Source organism: Patella vulgata, chromosome 2 (assembly GCF_932274485.2).
Source record: "Patella vulgata chromosome 2, xgPatVulg1.2, whole genome shotgun sequence".
NCBI classification, from domain to species: domain Eukaryota; kingdom Metazoa; phylum Mollusca; class Gastropoda; family Patellidae; genus Patella; species Patella vulgata.
Window position 1 is genome coordinate 93,772,130 of NC_065880.2, and position 19,671 is coordinate 93,791,800.

A 19,671-nucleotide genomic window follows, 5' to 3' on the forward strand; every position below is an offset into this window, starting at 1 on the left:
GAACAACCAGGTGGTGAAGAGGAATTAATATCAATGAATAAATTATAACTCTAAGTATATACTGGACACAGGCGTCAACGTAAGCCAATATAACTCTTGTTCTAAATCTGTGTTCATATCACAATAACATCACTACTGTGTGAGCCGCAGAAAATAAAAATCTTATGTTGTTCCCTATGATTTGTTTAAATCTCATTGCGTCATTTTGGATCAACATGAATTCATTGTAAATTACAGTATTGTAAAAGATGAATCTCTAACAGAGATATTAGTTCAAACATGGTTCAAATCCCGTTCAGAATTTACAATGATATGTGGAATTGAAATTACATCGATCTATGCTGTACAACATGTAAGACATCCGCCGCCATTTTGATGTGAGCGAATAAAATTAATAGGCCTATTTTAAACCCGATTGAATCCAAGTCGGGGAGTTATTTAGCTTTGGTATTTTGATTTCTGCTTAATTATATGTTAAATATTTAAGTTTATATTAGCCTGAACCAATCTGTGTGGTCAGTAGCTTTTTAAAACATACATGACGTTAAAGTTTTCAATTTCTAGGCAACTATGCAAACAAATTGATGACTGAGCGACTTAAATTGATGAGCAACTCTAAATTGTGACAGGATTTCTTCTAACGATTAACCAAACAATCCCAAGCAGTCCCACTAATATCCAATTAAAAACTCGAACCTGTATTGCGTTTACATGGTTTCGGTTCAAGTAGCAGTAACTGCGACAAAATCGTTGAGGGATTCATCATCCATTTATGTGACTTTGTACTATGCGTTCGTTGGTTTGTCTTACTGATTTCAGAACAGTAGGACGTTAACCCCCATTTCATTTCATTATTCTTCTTGATTTCTATATGACTGTAAGGTATTTGGTTCTTCTTCTACAAGATTAACCAAGCAGTCCCACCATTATTGAAAACTTTTAGGGAGTTTACAATGTTTTTGTAATAGGGTAACTATCTCTGTGAAAATAAACCAGGATTCGTGCCTAGGACAAGACGTGTAATCTTTGTAAGTTTGGAAAACAATTACAGTTCTTCTTCCTGATACAACAATAATAAATGGATTTATCTCCCTTTCATATTGAAATCGTCAAAAATTACTCAATGTATCTTGTCCTTCTCTTATAAACTATACGTTGTTAAATTCCGTTCAGTTTACAAAGATATGGTAAATAAGAAACAACTTCGTTCCAAACACAGGGAATTTAAAGAAATCTCGAAGATCTATCTAGTTGTTACAACAATACTTTATAAAACAGACGGACAAATAATTATCCTGGCCTAAGGCGCAAAAATATTCGACACTATTTGAGTCTTTGGTCATCATTTACATAAAATCTTATTCGCCTGTACATCACTTATTACATGGTGCATAAATTACCAATATGCTACGCGATGAGCGTTCCGTTCTCTGAACCGTTCCACGATGCTATAAAATGCAGGAAATTTGCACCGTTTACATTGGTAATGTACACGGGTTGGTTTTGTCGCTTGCTCATTCCTCGGGATTCTTCAACCTAGTCGCTGACAACACTTAATCGATTTAATATCTCATAATCTTCAGCTGCAATAAACAGAACAGGGTTATCTTTGATACCACTCTCCTCCTATTAAACAACCTAGATACCTAAACCTCACTAGACAGAACATGGTTATCTTTGATACCACTCTCCACCTACTTAACAACCGAGATACCTAAACCTCACTCTCCTATTAAACATCCTAGAATCCTAAATTTGACTAGACAGCTCTGAATCCAGTTTGTCAGAACACTTCTCGAATCTTAAACCTGACTAGACAGCTCTGAATCCAGTTTGTCAGAACACTCCTTGAATCCTAAATTTGACTATATAGCTCTGAATCCAGTCTGTCACCACTCTCTTCTGATTCCCGAATCCTTAAGCACAATGATCTCATTTTAAAACCATTCCATCACTTCAACCCAGTTGAACCTAACTTTCCCTGTTTGATGTAAACCATTTCATCACTTCAACCCAGTTGAACCTAACTTTCCCTGTTTGATATAAAACCATTCCATCACTTCAACCCAGTTGAATTTAACTTTCCCTCTTTGATATAAAGAAAGTTATTATCGGAACATTTTCATACTTGACTCAGTTGACCTCTGACCAATAAAGTAGGGAAGTTTAAACCAGGCCCACCAGTCAACTCTATGATTGTATGGACCCAAGACTCAAATATTGCTACTTGTACCCAAAATGTGAGACATTTTGATTACAAAAACAAATGAAAACGTTAACAGAACACCGTTTGTTTTAGGAAACATTCACTACTTTTATTCTAAAAGAACGTTTCGACAAATATCCTCTTATTGTTTCCTTAAACTAAACTGTGGTGTGATAAATGTGTTTTCCGATCGCTAAATGACACTTAACGATTATAGATGAAATAAACTTTTTAATCAATTCATACTAAGAAAAGAATAATTCTAATTTCATTCTTTGATTGGATGCCCTCCTGTAACGGATTCCTCCCCCTTTCTCCTACAGCTGGGCCCATTTACCATATTGGCCGCTTATGTTTTTTCATTTACATTTACATTTGTTGGTCTTATATTAATAAAATTTTAAAAACTTATATTTCCGTCTTGTAGAATGCTTTTTATTCGTCTAATGGCAATTAATATAGACCATTTCAAATTCCGAGAAGATTTTTTGCTTTGCTTTCTTATCTTGGCTGACGGAACAGTTCGGCAATAAACTTTCCACTTCACCAATCTCAAGGCATGTGTAATTGTATACGCTGCGCTAAACTGTAAAATCCCTGACCGTTGCTGCCACACAGTCACTCTGACTTCGTTTATGGTCCGTGTCAACACTTCCCTCTAAGGGTCATACAGAATCCCTCTTTTCCTTTTGTGAACAGTTTGTTTATGACCGAAATCATATATCCGCAACTTGGCGATGCTCTCTGGAAACCACATATAGCCGCAATAAATTGGGGAAATACTTTTCTGAAAAGTCTAATGAAGACAGACCATAGATACCGTGTTCTATGTGGGACATCGGCGCTATTGTCTACTCTTATTTCGAATTCTGTCGAGAGTTCTTTTCCGTACATACCAATAACGTACCCTAACTTATATTTTGCCGATAGATTATATCTTAACCATTTAGAAACGACTCCGAGCCATAATTTCATGTGCCAATATTTCAACAGCATGGTAGTAAAATTACATTCTATTAATTAGATATAGATTAAAAACCAAACAAGACAAGTAATTGTGTTCCAGGTATTTATTTTAACTTGAACGGTTCAGTGCTAACTAGTTATGACTGGATTTCGTTGACCTTCACCTTGTCTACAGCTGTAACCAAAATTTATCTGATCTGGAACGTATCGTGTAGGTTTCTTGCCACTATAAGCAGCACGCGTGCCTACTCCACATGGGGTCAAAGTTGAGACATATTAAAGGTGTAATTTGTAATACTACCGTCTAGCAGCACGCATGTTTTCACCACAATCTGATAAAGGTTCACGCGGCTAAAGTAAATAAACAGAAGCTATGAGTTATTATATCAAATAAAACGTACATCTTCATCTTTTGGGGAACCGAATTAAAATTACGCTATTTCAGTCATCTTTTGGGAAGGGGGGGGGGGGGAGTGAAATATAATTACGCTATTTCAGTCATCTTTTGGGAAGGAGGAGTGAAATAGAATTATTTCAGCCATCTTTTGCGGGGTTGGATGGTCGAATGGTTAGCACGTGCACGCTGTATCATAAGGTCTGTCATTGAGTCAACTGGCATGGTTTCGATTCCCCAGTTGTACGTGACAAGGAGTAGGGTCGTCTGTCCAACCTCGTAGGTTTTCTCCGGGTCCTCCAGTTTCTTCCCACTGCTAAAACACCCACGCGCAAGCGAATTATTGAAATAAAATTGAACCATGTGTTAGTCCCGAAATTACCTACTTTGTGTCGAGTGAACGTTAAACCACATTTCTCTCTTTCAGCCATCTTTTACTAATTTTTAATTTCATATGGAAAGGTACGGTGGTATGTAATTTTATTAACAGGGTTGTTGCGTGGGTACCGAGAGGAGGTGAAATGGGCGATAAAGGCTCACCTTCCTCAATAGTATTTCTATTCCTTAGTTTAAAATATTTCCCGGTAACTCATTATGGCTAGCTACGCTGACAGCCCCCTGCCCCCCCCCCCCTCCCGTGTCACCAGATACACTCCATCACAAACATTTTTATTTATATTCTGTATTAATAGTCTATTTACAAATTTATATGGTTTATGTTTGTTTATTATCTGTTATCTCTTCAAAAATTTCCATTGTCTCAATTTCAGGAATTCATAATACGGATTTGTGTTAGTATTGAGTTTGGCACTGAAGCGCGTGCTCGTATAAAATTACCGGCGTTGCCAAGGTAAACTGTCGAACCACCATTACTTATAACATTCCTGGCTATTTATAGAAAAGTTAGTTTAAGATGGGGACAAAAGATTTTAATAAATTACAAATGACCTTGGAATCGATTTAAATTTTCGAATTAAATGAATAGCGATAATATCTCTACTTCGATTATAGAGTAGTTTTGAATAAAATCAAGAAAATCAAACTGTCTGTTATTCCCGTGGTGTGGAAAGTACGGGTTTGCCAAACTTGGTCTTAGCATCAGTGAGAGGGAAAGCTTTCGCGAAGAAAGAGTGAATCACAAGTCATCCAATCAAAGTTAGCAAAGGGCATCACGTGGTATGCAAATTAAGTACGAGGAACTAGCGCGTGGAAACCTGATCGCGTTTTGTCTGTTGTGTGTAGTGTGACCGGCATCAAGGAGTACCTGCTTGAAAGTTTTTAATCCTTAGTTTCCTGCATTGATACATCCTAAAAATACTTTAAAAATGGCCCATTTGAGAGCAGTGAAAGCGGGATTGGGACGAGACTGTCAAATGAAGGTATGTTCTCGTTTGATATTTTTAATAAATGAACTTTTATTTTCGCGTTAAAACCCATGGCATCCTAAAAACATCCGAACCATGCTTATCTGGAAGACCTTTCTCTAGATATTTGATAATAATATCGACCAATTTTATTCTCAATTAATCATTTTTATTACAAGGGTGGGGATTCCATATTTTTGTATCTCAACCCTCGGTTTCCCTATTTTGTATTAATAAGTTGATCTTCATCCGGTATTTTATAATAATATCGACCAATTCATCCTCAATTATTTTTTTTAATTAGAATGGGTTAATTGTATTTATGGGGCTGTCATGAGATTAGAGTTCCCTTTTTTACCTATTTTTTATGATGTCTGTGTGAGATTATAGAATTCATATCGATGTCTGGATTAATTATTATATTTATTGAGAATTATTTTGTTTGGATATCAAGGTAACACCTAAAATCATAATGTAAGGACGGTCACTATAAAGTACGAAACTACAACATATAACATCAGTTGAGTTTAATTCATAATCCACGGTGGATTGTTGCACGAATTTTTTGGAAAGATGACGTTTTCGGCGTTGTTCGCCAGCCGTTTTCTGTCATATACATAGGTGAATGCATTATATAGCTCTTAAATTCAGTTATACGGGATAATTACCGACAAATTGAATGCCTTGTTTTTAAAGAACGATGAATAAGCATCCAACTACAACAAAATAAGTGCGACCGTACTGCATGGACCAGAAACCCAACATGGAATCATTACCGCCATCTTGGAATTGTCAATCGATGTGGAATTGTCCAAGGAACCGACATCCCAAGCTTGATGTCGATTGTACATGGATTGGCGGAGTCTTGGTCTTTTTCGAAGAACGTCGCCCCTTAAAACAGTAAGGGATCATTTCTGGGTCAAAGAATATATGGTTTTTATCGTCCATCTATTGTGACGCAATATTATGTTAATTATAGAATTCCTGTAGAATATATTATCACCGAAACAAAGTGTTAGGCCGCTATCACCAAAAGCGGTGTATCAGCATATATGTGTTATTTATACCGGTGAAAGCTGGTGAATATTGGCACCTCTGACGTTAATGATGGCAGTACTGTGCTGTAACAGCTCATAGATATCATCGCCTTCTCACTGGGTTACTCACCGAGTTATATAATATCTCACGCTTAGTGGTCATCTAGCGAGAGATAGAGAGCGAGAGAGAGAGAGAGAGGGAGGGAGGGGGTTTAACGTCCACGCGACACAATCTAGGTCATTTCGGGACTAACATATGGTCCAATTCTACTAACATAATTCGCTTCCGCGTAGGGGTCTTTAGCAGTGGGAGGAAACCGGAGTACCCGGAGAAAACCCACGAGGTTGGACAAACGGGGAATCGAAACCACGCCAGTTGATTCAATGACAGACCTTATGATATAACGTTCACGCGCTAACCATTCGGCCATCTAACCTCCATCTTATAAAGGTGAACACTTAATTGATTGTGTTGTTGGTAGCATATGGTTGGGGTTTTTTTTATTTTAGGGGGAAGGGGGGGGGTGCTGTGTTGGGAGTCGAATTTTGCCTTGACAGCTGCATTTTAACTTTTCTTTGGCTTTCTTCTGCTAACAGCAATGAAGGGAATATTGTGTATAAGTGCCATCAAATGTTATAGTATGATTACATGTCATACCCTACCTATGCAGAATATATGGAGCCATTATGACTCAGTAAGTAATGCCATGGACCTTATAATACATTGACTGCTTACGAGAAGCAATATCGCTAAATGCCTGCCGCGCGAGAAAACACGAAAGACGCCAATAGCGATATTACTCAATGTCTTCGGTAATTAGCTATAAGGTCCATGGTAATGCTCACGAACCAAGAGATCACGGGAAAGTGCCATATGAGTTTCTTTTAGCTGGGTTTCCTCTTGTCAGTGGTGCATGACGCGTTGAGGTGGGGGGGGGGTACAAGGAAGAATGTCTTGTCGGTCGGATGGGACGAAAAACCAAGGTTTCGTGCACGTAAAAGAACCATCGACAAAATTGATCTGATAACACACTTTATGGCCGTTTTTATTATCCCGGTTGGTGCAGAAAAGTAGGCCGTTTAACCCAAATGTGCAGAATATAAGACAATTTGAAATATTGCTGACATGTGTGTACAATAATTCATCAAGCACTGACATTATAAATTATCTGCTGGAACCACGTGTAAATTTCTCAATTATACATTATCTGTTGGAACCATAAACCGCTGAATAGAAACACATGTACATTCCTCCATTAATTCTACTTTAACTATTTGAAGTTGAGCCACCGATCTAAATGACAGGAATGTTAGTATATGGTTATAGCTTCTACAAACAAAGAAATATTGTCGGTTTTTCAATAGACCTGATCCATAGACATGATCAATGTAATGATAATAATATATCAACTTTTATAGGGTGGGGGAGCTGCGGTGACTCAATGGGTAAGACCTTGACTTGCTAACCCGGAGGACACGTGTTCGATCCCTGCCTTGGTGAGAAGGTTCGTCGAGATTTCCGCGTGGTTCCTCCTTGTCAGTGGTGCAGGACTGAGGGCATGGCAAAGGACAACGTATCGGCGTTCGGATCGGACGAAAAACCGAGGTGCACGTTAAAGATCCCTTGGCAGTTAGAATTCGATAAAAGAGTAAGCCGTAGAGTCGCTCTCCGGGCAAAATTTCCCTCATAGCAACCGGAGCAGAACGGTAGGACGTTAAACCCCATTTCATTTTATAGAATGAGTTTAACGTCCATTCAACACAAACTAGGTCATGTCGGGACCAACATATAGGTCTTCTTCGGGTCCTCCGGTTTCTTCTCATTGCTAATGTCCCTAAATGACCTAGTTTGTGTCGAATGGACGATAAACCCCATCTCTATCTCTCTCGCTCAATATCTCTCATTCTAGAAGATATCATATTATATTTATGTACTGGATGACCGATTGCCCTTCCGAGTAACGGCTTTTATTTTTCTGGCAATTTCTGAACTCAAACCTATATCAAACACCCAGAGAACGCCATTTAAATGTTCGTTGTGCTAGAGTTAAAGCTCTCGTGTGCACGTATACTATTCAAAAAAAGTAGGGGATATTTGATTTTGGGGGCATAATACTAAAATATGCAAATGACTATGAAAAAAGTCACTATAGAACCTAACAGAAGGGCGACAACTCAAGCCCAGGATCGATTTATCCGTACCTTGGCCTTGAGAAATCGTGTCATCACAGCAAATCAGATCAGCGCTCGTCTTCAAACAGACACTGGTGTGAGAGTGAGTGGCCAGACGATTCGGAATCGACTGCATAGGGGTCACCTTCGCGCCCGACGTCCTCGCGTGATCCCTTGTTTGAGAGATCATCACATTCAGGCAAGACGTCGTTGGTGTAGGGATCGTCAACACTGGGATAATCGACGCTGGAGCAATGTGATGTTTTCAGATGAGTCAAGGTTCACTGTTGATTTTTTGGACAGACGTAGGAGGGTGTGGCGTCGTCGAAACGAGCGCTTCCAAGACGTTAACGTCATCAGACATGATCGATTTGGGGGTGGTTCTGTTATGGTGTGGGGAGGCATCACTGTTGCTGGAAGAACGGCTTTACATGTTGTTGCAGGGCGTGTTACAGGCCAGTACTACCGGGACAACATCTTGGCAGTCCATGTTGTGCCGTTCGCACGACGTCATGGCCGCCGTTTCATCTTCCAGGATGACAACGCAAGATGTCACAGGGCCAGGATCGTTACAGGTTACCTCCAACAACAGAACATCACCACATTACCTTGGCCAGCACTGAGTCCCGACCTCTCCCCCATCGAGCATGTCTGGGACATGCTTGGACAGAGGTTACGTCAACGTCAACAACGTCCTGCCAATGTCCAAGAACTTGCTGCTGCGTTGCAACAGGAATGGGACAATCTGGACCAAAATGACCTTAGACGTCTCATTAGGAGTATGCCACGTCGGATCAATGCTTGTTTGGCAAACAGAGGAGGATTTACCCGTTACTGACTTGGTTGTGATGCTGTGGTAACTTTGCTGTTTGACCCCGGGTATCATTTTACCCTTATAATGGTCAGTCTGTGCCTTACTTAGTCTAACGATCATTTGGAATACATCGAGGAATGTGAACTTCATTTCATTTTGTCATTTGTTTCTTCGTCAGTTTCTTTAGGTGACTTTAATAACACTTAAAAATCAAATATCCCCTACTTTTTTTGAATAGTATATTATTGTTTCTGTTGGTCCACAATCACACCCCTATCGCATAACAATGGTACAAGACGATCGTATCGCTCAGAATGGATTTATAATTTGATCTTCAATATATTCATTTTTCATCACCTTTTTTACTTTTTATTGTCACAAGAACAGTGAGCTCTTTATCCAAATCTTTCATAATGTATGTTTAAATGACGAAGCGCCTGTAGAAAGATCTGTGTTGATTGGTGTAAATGTTTCTATACCTATACATATATTTATTTGAGGGTGTCTTTAATCTAGGTCTACTATATACAAATGTTCTATAGATCTGGTATATACTAGACAGATATCGGTTATACATTATCTCTATACCTGTTATAGCTGGCTGATATAGATACACACAGGCTCTCTCTCTCTCACACACACACACACACACACACTGCTCTTATTTCAACTATGTACACAAACGCGTGCGCTTTAGATCTGTCATTGAGTCACGTGGCGTGGGTGGTTTCGATCCAAAATCTGTAAGTGACAAGGCGTATGGCTGCCTGTCCAACCGCGTGGTATTCCTCCGGGTCCTCCGGAGAAAAGGATTAGACCAATTATTGAAATACCATTGAACCATATGTTATTTCCAATTATTTAATTTTGAACACGAATGTATGGAAACTATACTGTTCAGGAAAAAATCTTCTCCCTCGCACTTGACAGGAAATAAGAAAATTATCGTATGTCACTCTCAAGTGAAATGGGGTTTTGATGGTCAGCTGAGTTGACGCATTCGATGTAGAGCATATGACAAGCTGCGGATTCGACCACGAGTTTGTAAACCACGTGGAGTAGGGTCACCTGCCAAATTGCTTTCTACTTGCTTCTAACTACTGTGTGATGCAGTACGCAGGGCCTGGCAAGAACAGCTGTCTAGTCGTTAGAATGGGACGAAAAACCGAGGTTCCGTACATACACATTGACGTTCACGTAAAAGAACCCTTGACAGTTGGAATTCGATGTAAGAGTAGGCCGTAGCACGTACCACTGTCCGGGCAAAACCGTCTTCATAGCATACTGTATGGTACATGTCTGTCTTCATCAGCGCAGTAGCAGCAGTAGGAGCAGTAGCAGCAGTAGCAGCAGTAGGACTTTAAACCCTATTTCATTTTATTTCTATAACTCTGTTAAACGTGTTAAATTCTAGAAACACAATTTGATATCGATCGGCATTGTGTTTTAGAAACACATTTTTTTTCGGCTATGGGCCTGATGCAATCTTTATCCTGGTTAAAGTGGTAGATCTAAGAAGAGCTTGGCCAGTATATTAATTTATTAAAAGTCATAGATTGACATGAGTGAGTGGTAAATTCTAGAACAGGTTTTGTAATATATGATGATATAACGTGTAGACATACTGATGCCATGACTGCTGGCTAAGCAAATCACACAAATTAGTGTTGCTAAAAATAGATTACCTACCTCATCAAGATGAGTAAAAACAGATAGAAAGTAAAACTACACAACCAAAATAACTCATCGTCTTTCTAACACACTATATTATACCCACTAATGTTTAACAGCTTGACTTTCAAGTATTATACCCACTAGTGATGATAGCCGGGTCTTTCTTTCGACTTTACGCCAACAAGGCTACTTCAGACAAATTCATGGCATTGGTGAAGGTCTGTCGAACCTAAGATAAGGACTTGGGGTGGGGTAGACAGGTGATCGAGGATTCGGGCAAGAAATGAAATGAAATGGGGTTTAACGTCCTACTGTTCTGCTCCTAACCTGGGCTAATGAAGACGGGCATACGCCATACAGTGTGCTATGAGGGAAATTTTGCCCGGGCAGCGGCGCTACGGCCTACTCTTATCGAGATTCGGGCAAGTCAGTCACAGAAACAGATTATCATTTCCTTTCTTACATTATTGGGTTTAATTAAAACAGTAACCTTGTGGTATTTCCGGTTTGAAATTAACCTTGTCTGCTTTCGATTTCTAAAAAGAAATAGGGTTTAACATCCACTCGACACAAACTAGGCAATTAATGAAATCGGAAATGTTTATTTGATCTTTGTGTCTATTAAAGATGAAAAACTGATTACAACCGCAATACAAAATAATATACTAATTTTTGAATTTGGCTGCCGATTAGGACAGAGATCTATACTGATCATAGATAGTTCTCTTTTTTCAGAACGGCACCTTCTCATGCCATGTGCAAACATTTCCTAAGAGTTTGGATTTATTGAGAAAATATGTCTTTTATGTAGAAGTTGGCAAAAACACCAGCGATAAACGATAGTGATGTATACTCGAGTTTTCTTCTACTCCACTCTAGAAGTTGGCAAGAATGCCATAACTAAACGATGGTGTGTCAGCCCGAGAATCTAGTTTAACATCAAAATATTTCGACACTAACACACATTGTTTATTTCATTACATGAATATCTAGAAACAGACCATCTCCCCCCCCCATCCTCTCTCTCTCTCTCTCTCTGGCATAGTGTGTACCCCTCCCTCTCTCTCTCTCTCTCTCTCTCTCTGTGACATAGTGTGTACCCCTCCCTCTCTCTCTCAATGACAAAGTGTGTACCCTCTCTCTCTCTCTCTCTCTCTCTCTCTGTCATAGTGTGTACATCCCCCACGTAATCCCCTCTCTCACGTAATTTCTATTTATGTGCCTCCGCCATGACGCGTACGACACCCCCATTTCGTTTGCCCCCGAAACGGATTTTTTCGCATTTCAAAACCATCATAAAAAAAATTTCATATAGACGTATTGTTTCATATCGAGAATAGGATGATTAGTATCCCCCCCCCCCCCCCAAAAAAAAAAAAAAAAAAAAATCTATAGATAGTTTTTTATTTGCAAACAAATTTCCATTTAACTGCACAATGCCAGAATATATATTACTGTATAATAATATGTTGGTTGGCATGAAGTAAATTCTACAAAGGTGTAGCCAATTAGCATTGAACGCGCATATTATGGACAACTGCCAGAATATTCAGCTATCTCAGCGATCGACATCCCAGTAACAGAGGGCCAAAATAGAACCACTGGAATATTTAGATGAAACTAAAGATATATGTTAATGATCAATACAAATTATATTTAGTTGCTCGAAAGTCGACTATTTTGAAAATAGTCGCCTGTCCAACCTCATAGGTTTTCTCCGTGTCCTCTGGTTTCCTCCCACTGCTAAAGACCCCTACGCACCAACGATTTATTGAATAAAACTAAACCATATGTTAGTCCCGAAATGACCTAGTTAATGTCGAATGGACGTTAAACCCCATAGGAGTTGCTGAATCAGCAACTTTTTACAAATCATGTTATGACTTGTTCATCATGTAAACGTCACTTTGTGTTTTAATATACTTGCATTTGTATGTGCAATACAGACAGACCGCCGTAAGATGACCAAATGATCTTTTTCAAAATCCATTATATAAGATTTAGATAGAGAGTTGACCGTTATAATAGGTCAAAAAAAGTAATGAAAATTTCGGTCAAATTACTTTTAAGTCTTTGACATTTCGTCAGTTAAGCCGCCCATATGAACTGTTTATGTTCATGTGTAGGCAACTGGCCTGTTATTACCTCTAATAAAAACAGCAGTGCATGTCCTCTGTTTTGGGAAGAGTATACTACAGGGGAAAGGAGTTAAGCTAAAAATGTTGTCATATTTGCCTTAATTTTTTTGCCAAATCTATCGGGCAGTGAGATGGCATCTTTGATTTGTTAAATGAACAAATGTTTCAACCTTTTCCAAAAATGTATGAACATGACCGGATTCTTCCTTAGCCCGGTTTGTGCATAACAGTAGCACGTTAAACCCCATTTCACTCATAACATGGCCACTATGACGAACTTTCTTTGTTGTATTGTATATGCCAGACAAATGTCTGGGGCGGGGGGTCGAGTTGCTTAACGCGTGCACTATAGATCATGAGAGGTGCCCCGGATTCACGTTTCGTGGTTTAGATCCCAGGCGTGCAAGAATAGGATAAGATGCGACCCTGCGTGACCTTGTGTGTTTTGTTCTGGGAAAGACAGAGCATTACGTTGAGTGGACTGTTAGATATTATTCATCCTCCATAGCTCGGTACGTCTTGCCAAACACTTCACGTAATACCTTATATATTTCGATTGACTACTGACTCAGCTGGGGACCTCTCAGATTCCGCGATAGAAAATAAAATTTCGAATAGCAAGTCTCGCGCTTTCCATCTTTGATTTGAGTGTGTTTGTGGCACGACCACTGATTGGACAACGCTATTGTTCACGTGTACCTGGAATTTCTGACTAATCTAGCAACGGCTAGATCTTGTAAAACTCACGGTCGTTGTTTCAGGAACATGGAGGTTATTTGGCACTTTTCTCTCTCATGATAAAAACCGACCGAGTCAGCGAATCATGGAATACATGTAAAGGGAGGGAACTCAAACTAAATTTTGAAGCGAGTTTACTTTAATGTTTTGTTTCAGATAGACTCGGCTTTTACGAGTGGTGACGCCATAAAAGTCCTGGAATGGGTTAAAGAAGAAACCGGGGCCGATTTCGAGATCGCCGACTCAGATGACAGAACCAAAAGTATCGATAATTTTCACGATGTTTTAAAGGATGGTTTACTGTTATGTCAGTAAGTAACACATTTCTAATAGAAATCAAACGAAATGAGGTTTAACGTCCTACTGTTCTGCTCCGAACTGTGCTAATGAAGACGGGCATACGCTATACAGTGTGCTATGAGGGAAATTTTGCCCGGCAGCGACACTACGGCCTACTCTTATATCGAATTCCAACTGTCAAGGGATCTTTTACGTGCAAGCCAAAGTGTACACGGGACCTCGGTTTTTCGTACCATCCGAACGACTAGACAGCTGACCTTGTCAGACCCTGAAAACGCGTACATGGAATACGGGTTTAACATATGGAAATTTATTATTTTGACAGTATAATGTACTTGAGAAGGTAATCTCGGTACAAAGGCCACAATATAATCATAATAATATCGTTTATTTATCAATTTATATAATTTCAGATTGATCAACAAATACCTGCCTGATGAATTAAAACTGGATATGACCAAAAAAACATTTCAGAAGTCAAATAACCCGAATTTTGAAATCAATCGTGAAAGAGAACGACTGGACAGTTTTTTGATTAAATGTGTACAGCTGGGCGTCCCTAGAGTTGCTTTGTTCCAAATCGATAATTTGTACGAGTTAACAAACTTAAGTCAAGTGTGTGCCGGTCTTGCAGCCTTAGGAAGTGAGGTTAGTATATGAATTAGTCTTCTTCTTCCCAGCTTCTTCCGGTAGCCACAGTGGCTCAGTGAGTAAGGCACTGACTCAGTCAATAGGTGATCGGGGGTTCGATTGACTGAGAAAGTTTTCCAGAATTTTCTATGTAATGTAAAATTGTCCCCATGGACGGAAGACCCGGCAAGGAACACCCCCCCCCCCCCGTCCTGCTTCAATGTTATGGGAAACCATTCCGGAAACAGTTATCGAACCCTGGACGTATGCCCGCCTTCATTATCCCGTTCGGTGAAGAAATGTGAGGCGTTAAACTCCATTTCACCCATTCATTCTCGCAGTCTCGCCAACAATCACGTGTCCTAACCTTATTTACATCTCAGTGACTTTGTCGAAAATTGAGCTGGCCTTTGATCTATATTGCTGTCAACATCTGTGTATATTTAGTCCCGAGATGCTCTCACTGTCCAATTACACTATTATCGACACCATATTCACACCGCGTATGATAACGAGATTCTGCATTATCAACACATATCATTTCTTCCTTTCATTGTGAATTTTCCGGTAGTTCTAATTTTTACGGGAGACACGGTGGCTAAGTGAGTAAGACACTGGCTCGCTATCCGGGGGCTCGCGGGTTCGCTCCCGGTGTTCACCGAGGAAATTAAAGTTCATCAGGATTCGCCGGCGTGGTTTCCCCTTGTCAATAGTGCATGACGAAATCCGAGGTCCCGTGTGCACATTGGCGTGCACGTGAAAGATCCCTTGGAATTCTTTATAAGAGTAGACCTTAGTGCCGCTGTCTGGGCAAAATTTTCCTCATAGAACGTTAAACCCCATTTCATTTCTAATTTTCACAACGGAATAAAAGATAAGCGGTCAATAAACGAATTCCGATCATCAAGTCGCATTATCCCCAATCTGATTACAACACAGATCCTATTTCGTTTCTTTTTGTATAGTTCAAAATTTCGTTTTACTTGTCTTTACTACACTGAAATCAGGAAGAGTTGTTATATTACCGGCGTTCTAGTTAGCCAATGAAACGGTTCGTTACGACACGTTCTTGGCGTGTGATGGCGTCATAGGGTCCAAAGCCGCTCGTACACCCGGTTAGATCTTCATGTAGTGTTGGCCATCTAAAGTATTAAAAAAAGGAAATGAAATATAGATCTGTGTTTTAATCAGATTGTCATTATCCGTATTGTTTGGCGTTCGCAGATGCACTTTTTGGAAAATCGAAGACACCATAACAATATTCTATTATCGTGTCCGCATGTTTTTATTCGCCCACATTTTCATGTGGACGTATATTGTCGTCGCCCCTGTCCGCCCGTCCGTCCACAATTGTTTGTGAACAGTCTACAGGTCACAATTTTAAACCAATTTCAACGAAACTTGAAGTATAGGTTTATCACCCTAAGATCTCGGTTCCTTTCGATATTGGCATGTATCGGACTGTAACTTCGTGGATTATGGCCCCTGATTGTACGAAAATTTTTATCCGATTTTGTTGAAACTTGAAATGTATGCTTATAACCCAAAGATCTCGGTTCCTTTCGATATTCGTGCATATCGGAACGTAACTTCCTGAATTATGGCCCCTGATTGTTCTAAAAATGGCTATAGAGGTCATAATATTTATCCGATTTAAAAAAAAACGTGTTATTATTTCACCGTTACACCCTAAGGACGGCTGAGTTCGAATTTCGTGAAAATCAGCCCAAAATTGACAGACAAAATGGCCGCCCTTCGTTCTCAAATAGCGTAAAAATATGGTATATCAAGGGTGTGGACCCTATAGAGGTCACAATTTTAATCCAATTTTGATGAAACTTGAAATGTAAGTTTATAACCCAAAGATCGCGGTTCCTTTCGATATTCGCGCATATCGGAAAGTAACTTCCTGAATTATGGCCCCTGATTGTACGAAAAATCGCGTTTTTAGCTTGTGGACCCTATAGAGGTCATAAGTTTTATCTGATTTCAAAAAACGTTTTATTATATCACCGTTTCACCCTAAGGACGGCTGAGTTCGAATTTCATGAAAACCGGCCCAAAACTGACAGACAAAATGGCCGCCCTTCGTTCTCAAATAGCGTAAAAATATGGTATATCAAGGTTGTGGACCCTATAGAGGTCACAATTTTAATCCAATTTTGATGAAACTTGAAATGTAAGTTTATAACCCAAAGATCTCGGTTCCTTTCGATATTTGCGCATATCGAATTGTAATTTTTTGAATTATGGCCCTTGATTGTAGGAAAAATCACTTTCTTTTTAGCTTGTTCTCTATCCATCTCTCGAAAATGTGGGCGTATCCTGCCTGGCAGCCGCTGGGTTTTTTTTATAAATCTAAATATCTTATTGTATTTTTACAGATTGAAAGCCTCCCAAGTTTTACTGGTGAGCGACGATGGCCTAAAAAGTATGTGGACCCGAAGGCTGAAGAAAAACGAAAGGCGGCTAAGCAAAATAACAAGCTCAGCTGTACATACTCTGGAATACTCTACGGTGCTCCAGACAGCCATTATTGATTACCATGACAACGTTATCACGTGTGGCACAGTGAGCCAATGAAAAGCGCTGACACATCATTAACCGGAAGTTAATTTTGAAAAGCTCTGCCTTTTGTTTCTAGTAGAAGTTTATTTTTCATATGATCTCATATGATTCTATATTTCTGCTTGCTGGATTTCAGACACTTAAATACGAAAACGTATTATGATTTTATTTATTATTTTTGCATTCAGTGATAATCATGGACTTCATCTGCTCAAAAACAATAGTACGAGAAGACTGTAATGTCCTGCTAACAAATTCCAATTTAGATAGAAACTTAAGATATTTATGAAATTTTGTGTTTAATTTATTTGATATAATTGTTTAATCTATTTTTAACTCCAGAAATACCATAATTTAATTAATTATCCCCCTCTTTCTCCAATGGATTATTTAATTTGTTGTAAATATGGGTGCAGATATTGTTACTTAAAAGTTTATAGATTTTTAGACATTCGTCTAGTTTAGCTGGCATGACACGATCGACACGCCCTCTTGTTAAAGGGAGATAATTGTAGCCTGACAGAGTTCATGGAAGGTGGCATTTTAGTAAGAGATTCCCCTAAAGGTCTCCACAAATAATGACTAGATCTGGATAAAAATTGAAACGTAAAATTACTCAAGACCCAACCTGTAAAACAGTAGAACACGCATGTGTAGATTTAAATGTGTTCATGTAGCGAAGGCAGTGACGACCCTGTCGTGCCGGCATGGAATTAGTATACTGTATTTACTCTTTTAGTTTTAGTCTTTTTTTTTTTTTTTACCTGTTTTTAAATTCAATTCAAACTGCTGAAAATGACCGAACTGTAAAAAATATGTTTAAAAATAAACCGTTTCATTTTAGTCAAAGTTTTTAATTAATGAGACAGTTCAAGGCATTAATACATAAGGTCTGTCATTGAGCCAAATGTTGTTTCGATTCTCCGCTTGTACGTGAAGACGGGCATATGCCATACAGTGTGCTATGAGGGAAATTTTGCCCTGACAGTGGCACTATGGACTACTCTTATATAGAATTCCAACCGCTAAGGAATCTTTTACGTGCGCACCTATGTGTACACGGGACCTCAGTTTTTTGTCCCATCCGAACGACTAGACAGCTGTCCTTGCCAGGCCCATCCGAACGAATACACGTTGTCCCTTACCAGGCCCTATGCCCTGCACCACTGACAAGGGGGAACCAAACCGGAAAATCGCGATGAACTTTCTAGGATCGCCAGGTTAGCGAGCCACCGTTCGTCCACTAATGATAAAGTTATTGACAAGGTACACTACTATCTTGGCGCCAATCTATGGTATTTCAATGGAGAATTGTATGGTGGCGGAATGTATGGTATTCTAATATTGGAAATGGATGGTGAATTTCAAACTGACCTGAAGGGCTCAAATTTTAAAGAATCTCTACTGTAAACAAGATTCAGAAAACGGCATCCGCAGCCGCCGAAACTTGCATACGGGATTCACGATGGCTTGGTGAGTAAGACGATGACTAACTAATCAGGTCACGTGTTCGATCCCGATGTGGTTTTTCACTGGTGTGGGGCGAAGGAATTATAAATAAAATATAAAACGTAGCGCCGTTGTCTGGGCACAATTACCTCTAGAACTTCTTCATTTGTCCGGTTAATGCAGAAAGCCCATTTTCATTTCACATTTCGTACATGGAAACAGATCACCATTAATTAACCTTATTGGTTAGCCACGAATGTAGTTCCTTCCATCTATATCCCCCGTCCCCATCTCTCTCTCTCCCTTTTGTCATGGCGATTTCTGTTGACACTTGAGAGGAAGATGGTTACTAGTATGCCATTTCTACTTTGGGTATCTCTGAATTTCTATGGTGAACCGGACACGTACTTTTGAGCCAGGTGTTGCCATGTTCAGCTCAACCACCACCGTTGGTCAAACAGACGAGAATAACAATTAAAGTCAGTATATTCCAATGGAAATGAAATGAAATGGAGTTGAACGTCCTACTGTTCTGCTCTAAACCTGGGCTAATGAAGACGGGCATACGCCATACAGTGTGCTATGAGGGAAATTTTGCCCGGAGAGCGGCACTACGCCCTTTTTATATATCGAATTCCAACTGTCAAGGGATCTTTTACGTGCACGCCAATGTGTACGCGGGACCTCGGTTTTTCGTCCCATCCGAACGACTAGACAGCTTTCCATGTCAGTCCCTCCGTCCTGCATCACTGACAAGGGAGAACCACGCCGGAAAATCTGGATGAACTTTCTCGGCCAATGCCGGGATCGAACACCCGACCTCCAGGCTAGGCAGCTAGCGTCTTACCCACTTAGCCACGTGATCCCCCATATTCCAATGGAGAATGGTATGGTGTTCTAATGGGGACATGTGGTATTCTAATGGAGAATGCTATGGTATTCCAATGGGGACATGTGGTATTCTAATGGAGAATGGTATGGTATTCCAATGGGGACATGTGGTATTCTAATGGAGAAGGGTATGGTGTTCTAATGGGGATATGTACGGTATTCTAATGGAGAAATGGACGATATTCTAATGGGAAAATAAATGGTATTTTAAATGGCAAATCTATGGTGTTCTAATAGGGAAAACTATGGTGTTCTAATGGATAAATCTATGGTGTTCTAATGCATAAATCTATGGTGTTCAAATAGGGAAACCTATGGTGTTCTGTATTG

The 19,671-nt window shown here is 39.6% G+C and overlaps 1 protein-coding gene across 1 annotated transcript; it reads left to right on the forward strand.

Annotated features, from left to right (window-relative positions):
- Window positions 1-4,784: 4,784 nt before the first annotated feature.
- Window positions 4,785-17,844, forward strand: LOC126810806 (myophilin). Its single transcript, XM_050536086.2, has 4 exons — window positions 4,785-4,945; window positions 13,660-13,814; window positions 14,217-14,451; window positions 16,818-17,844. Exons 1-4 carry the CDS (start codon window positions 4,892-4,894, stop codon window positions 16,971-16,973), a joined length of 600 nt encoding a protein of 199 aa, XP_050392043.1. The 5' UTR covers window positions 4,785-4,891; the 3' UTR covers window positions 16,974-17,844.
- The last annotated feature ends 1,827 nt before the right edge of the window (window positions 17,845-19,671 follow it).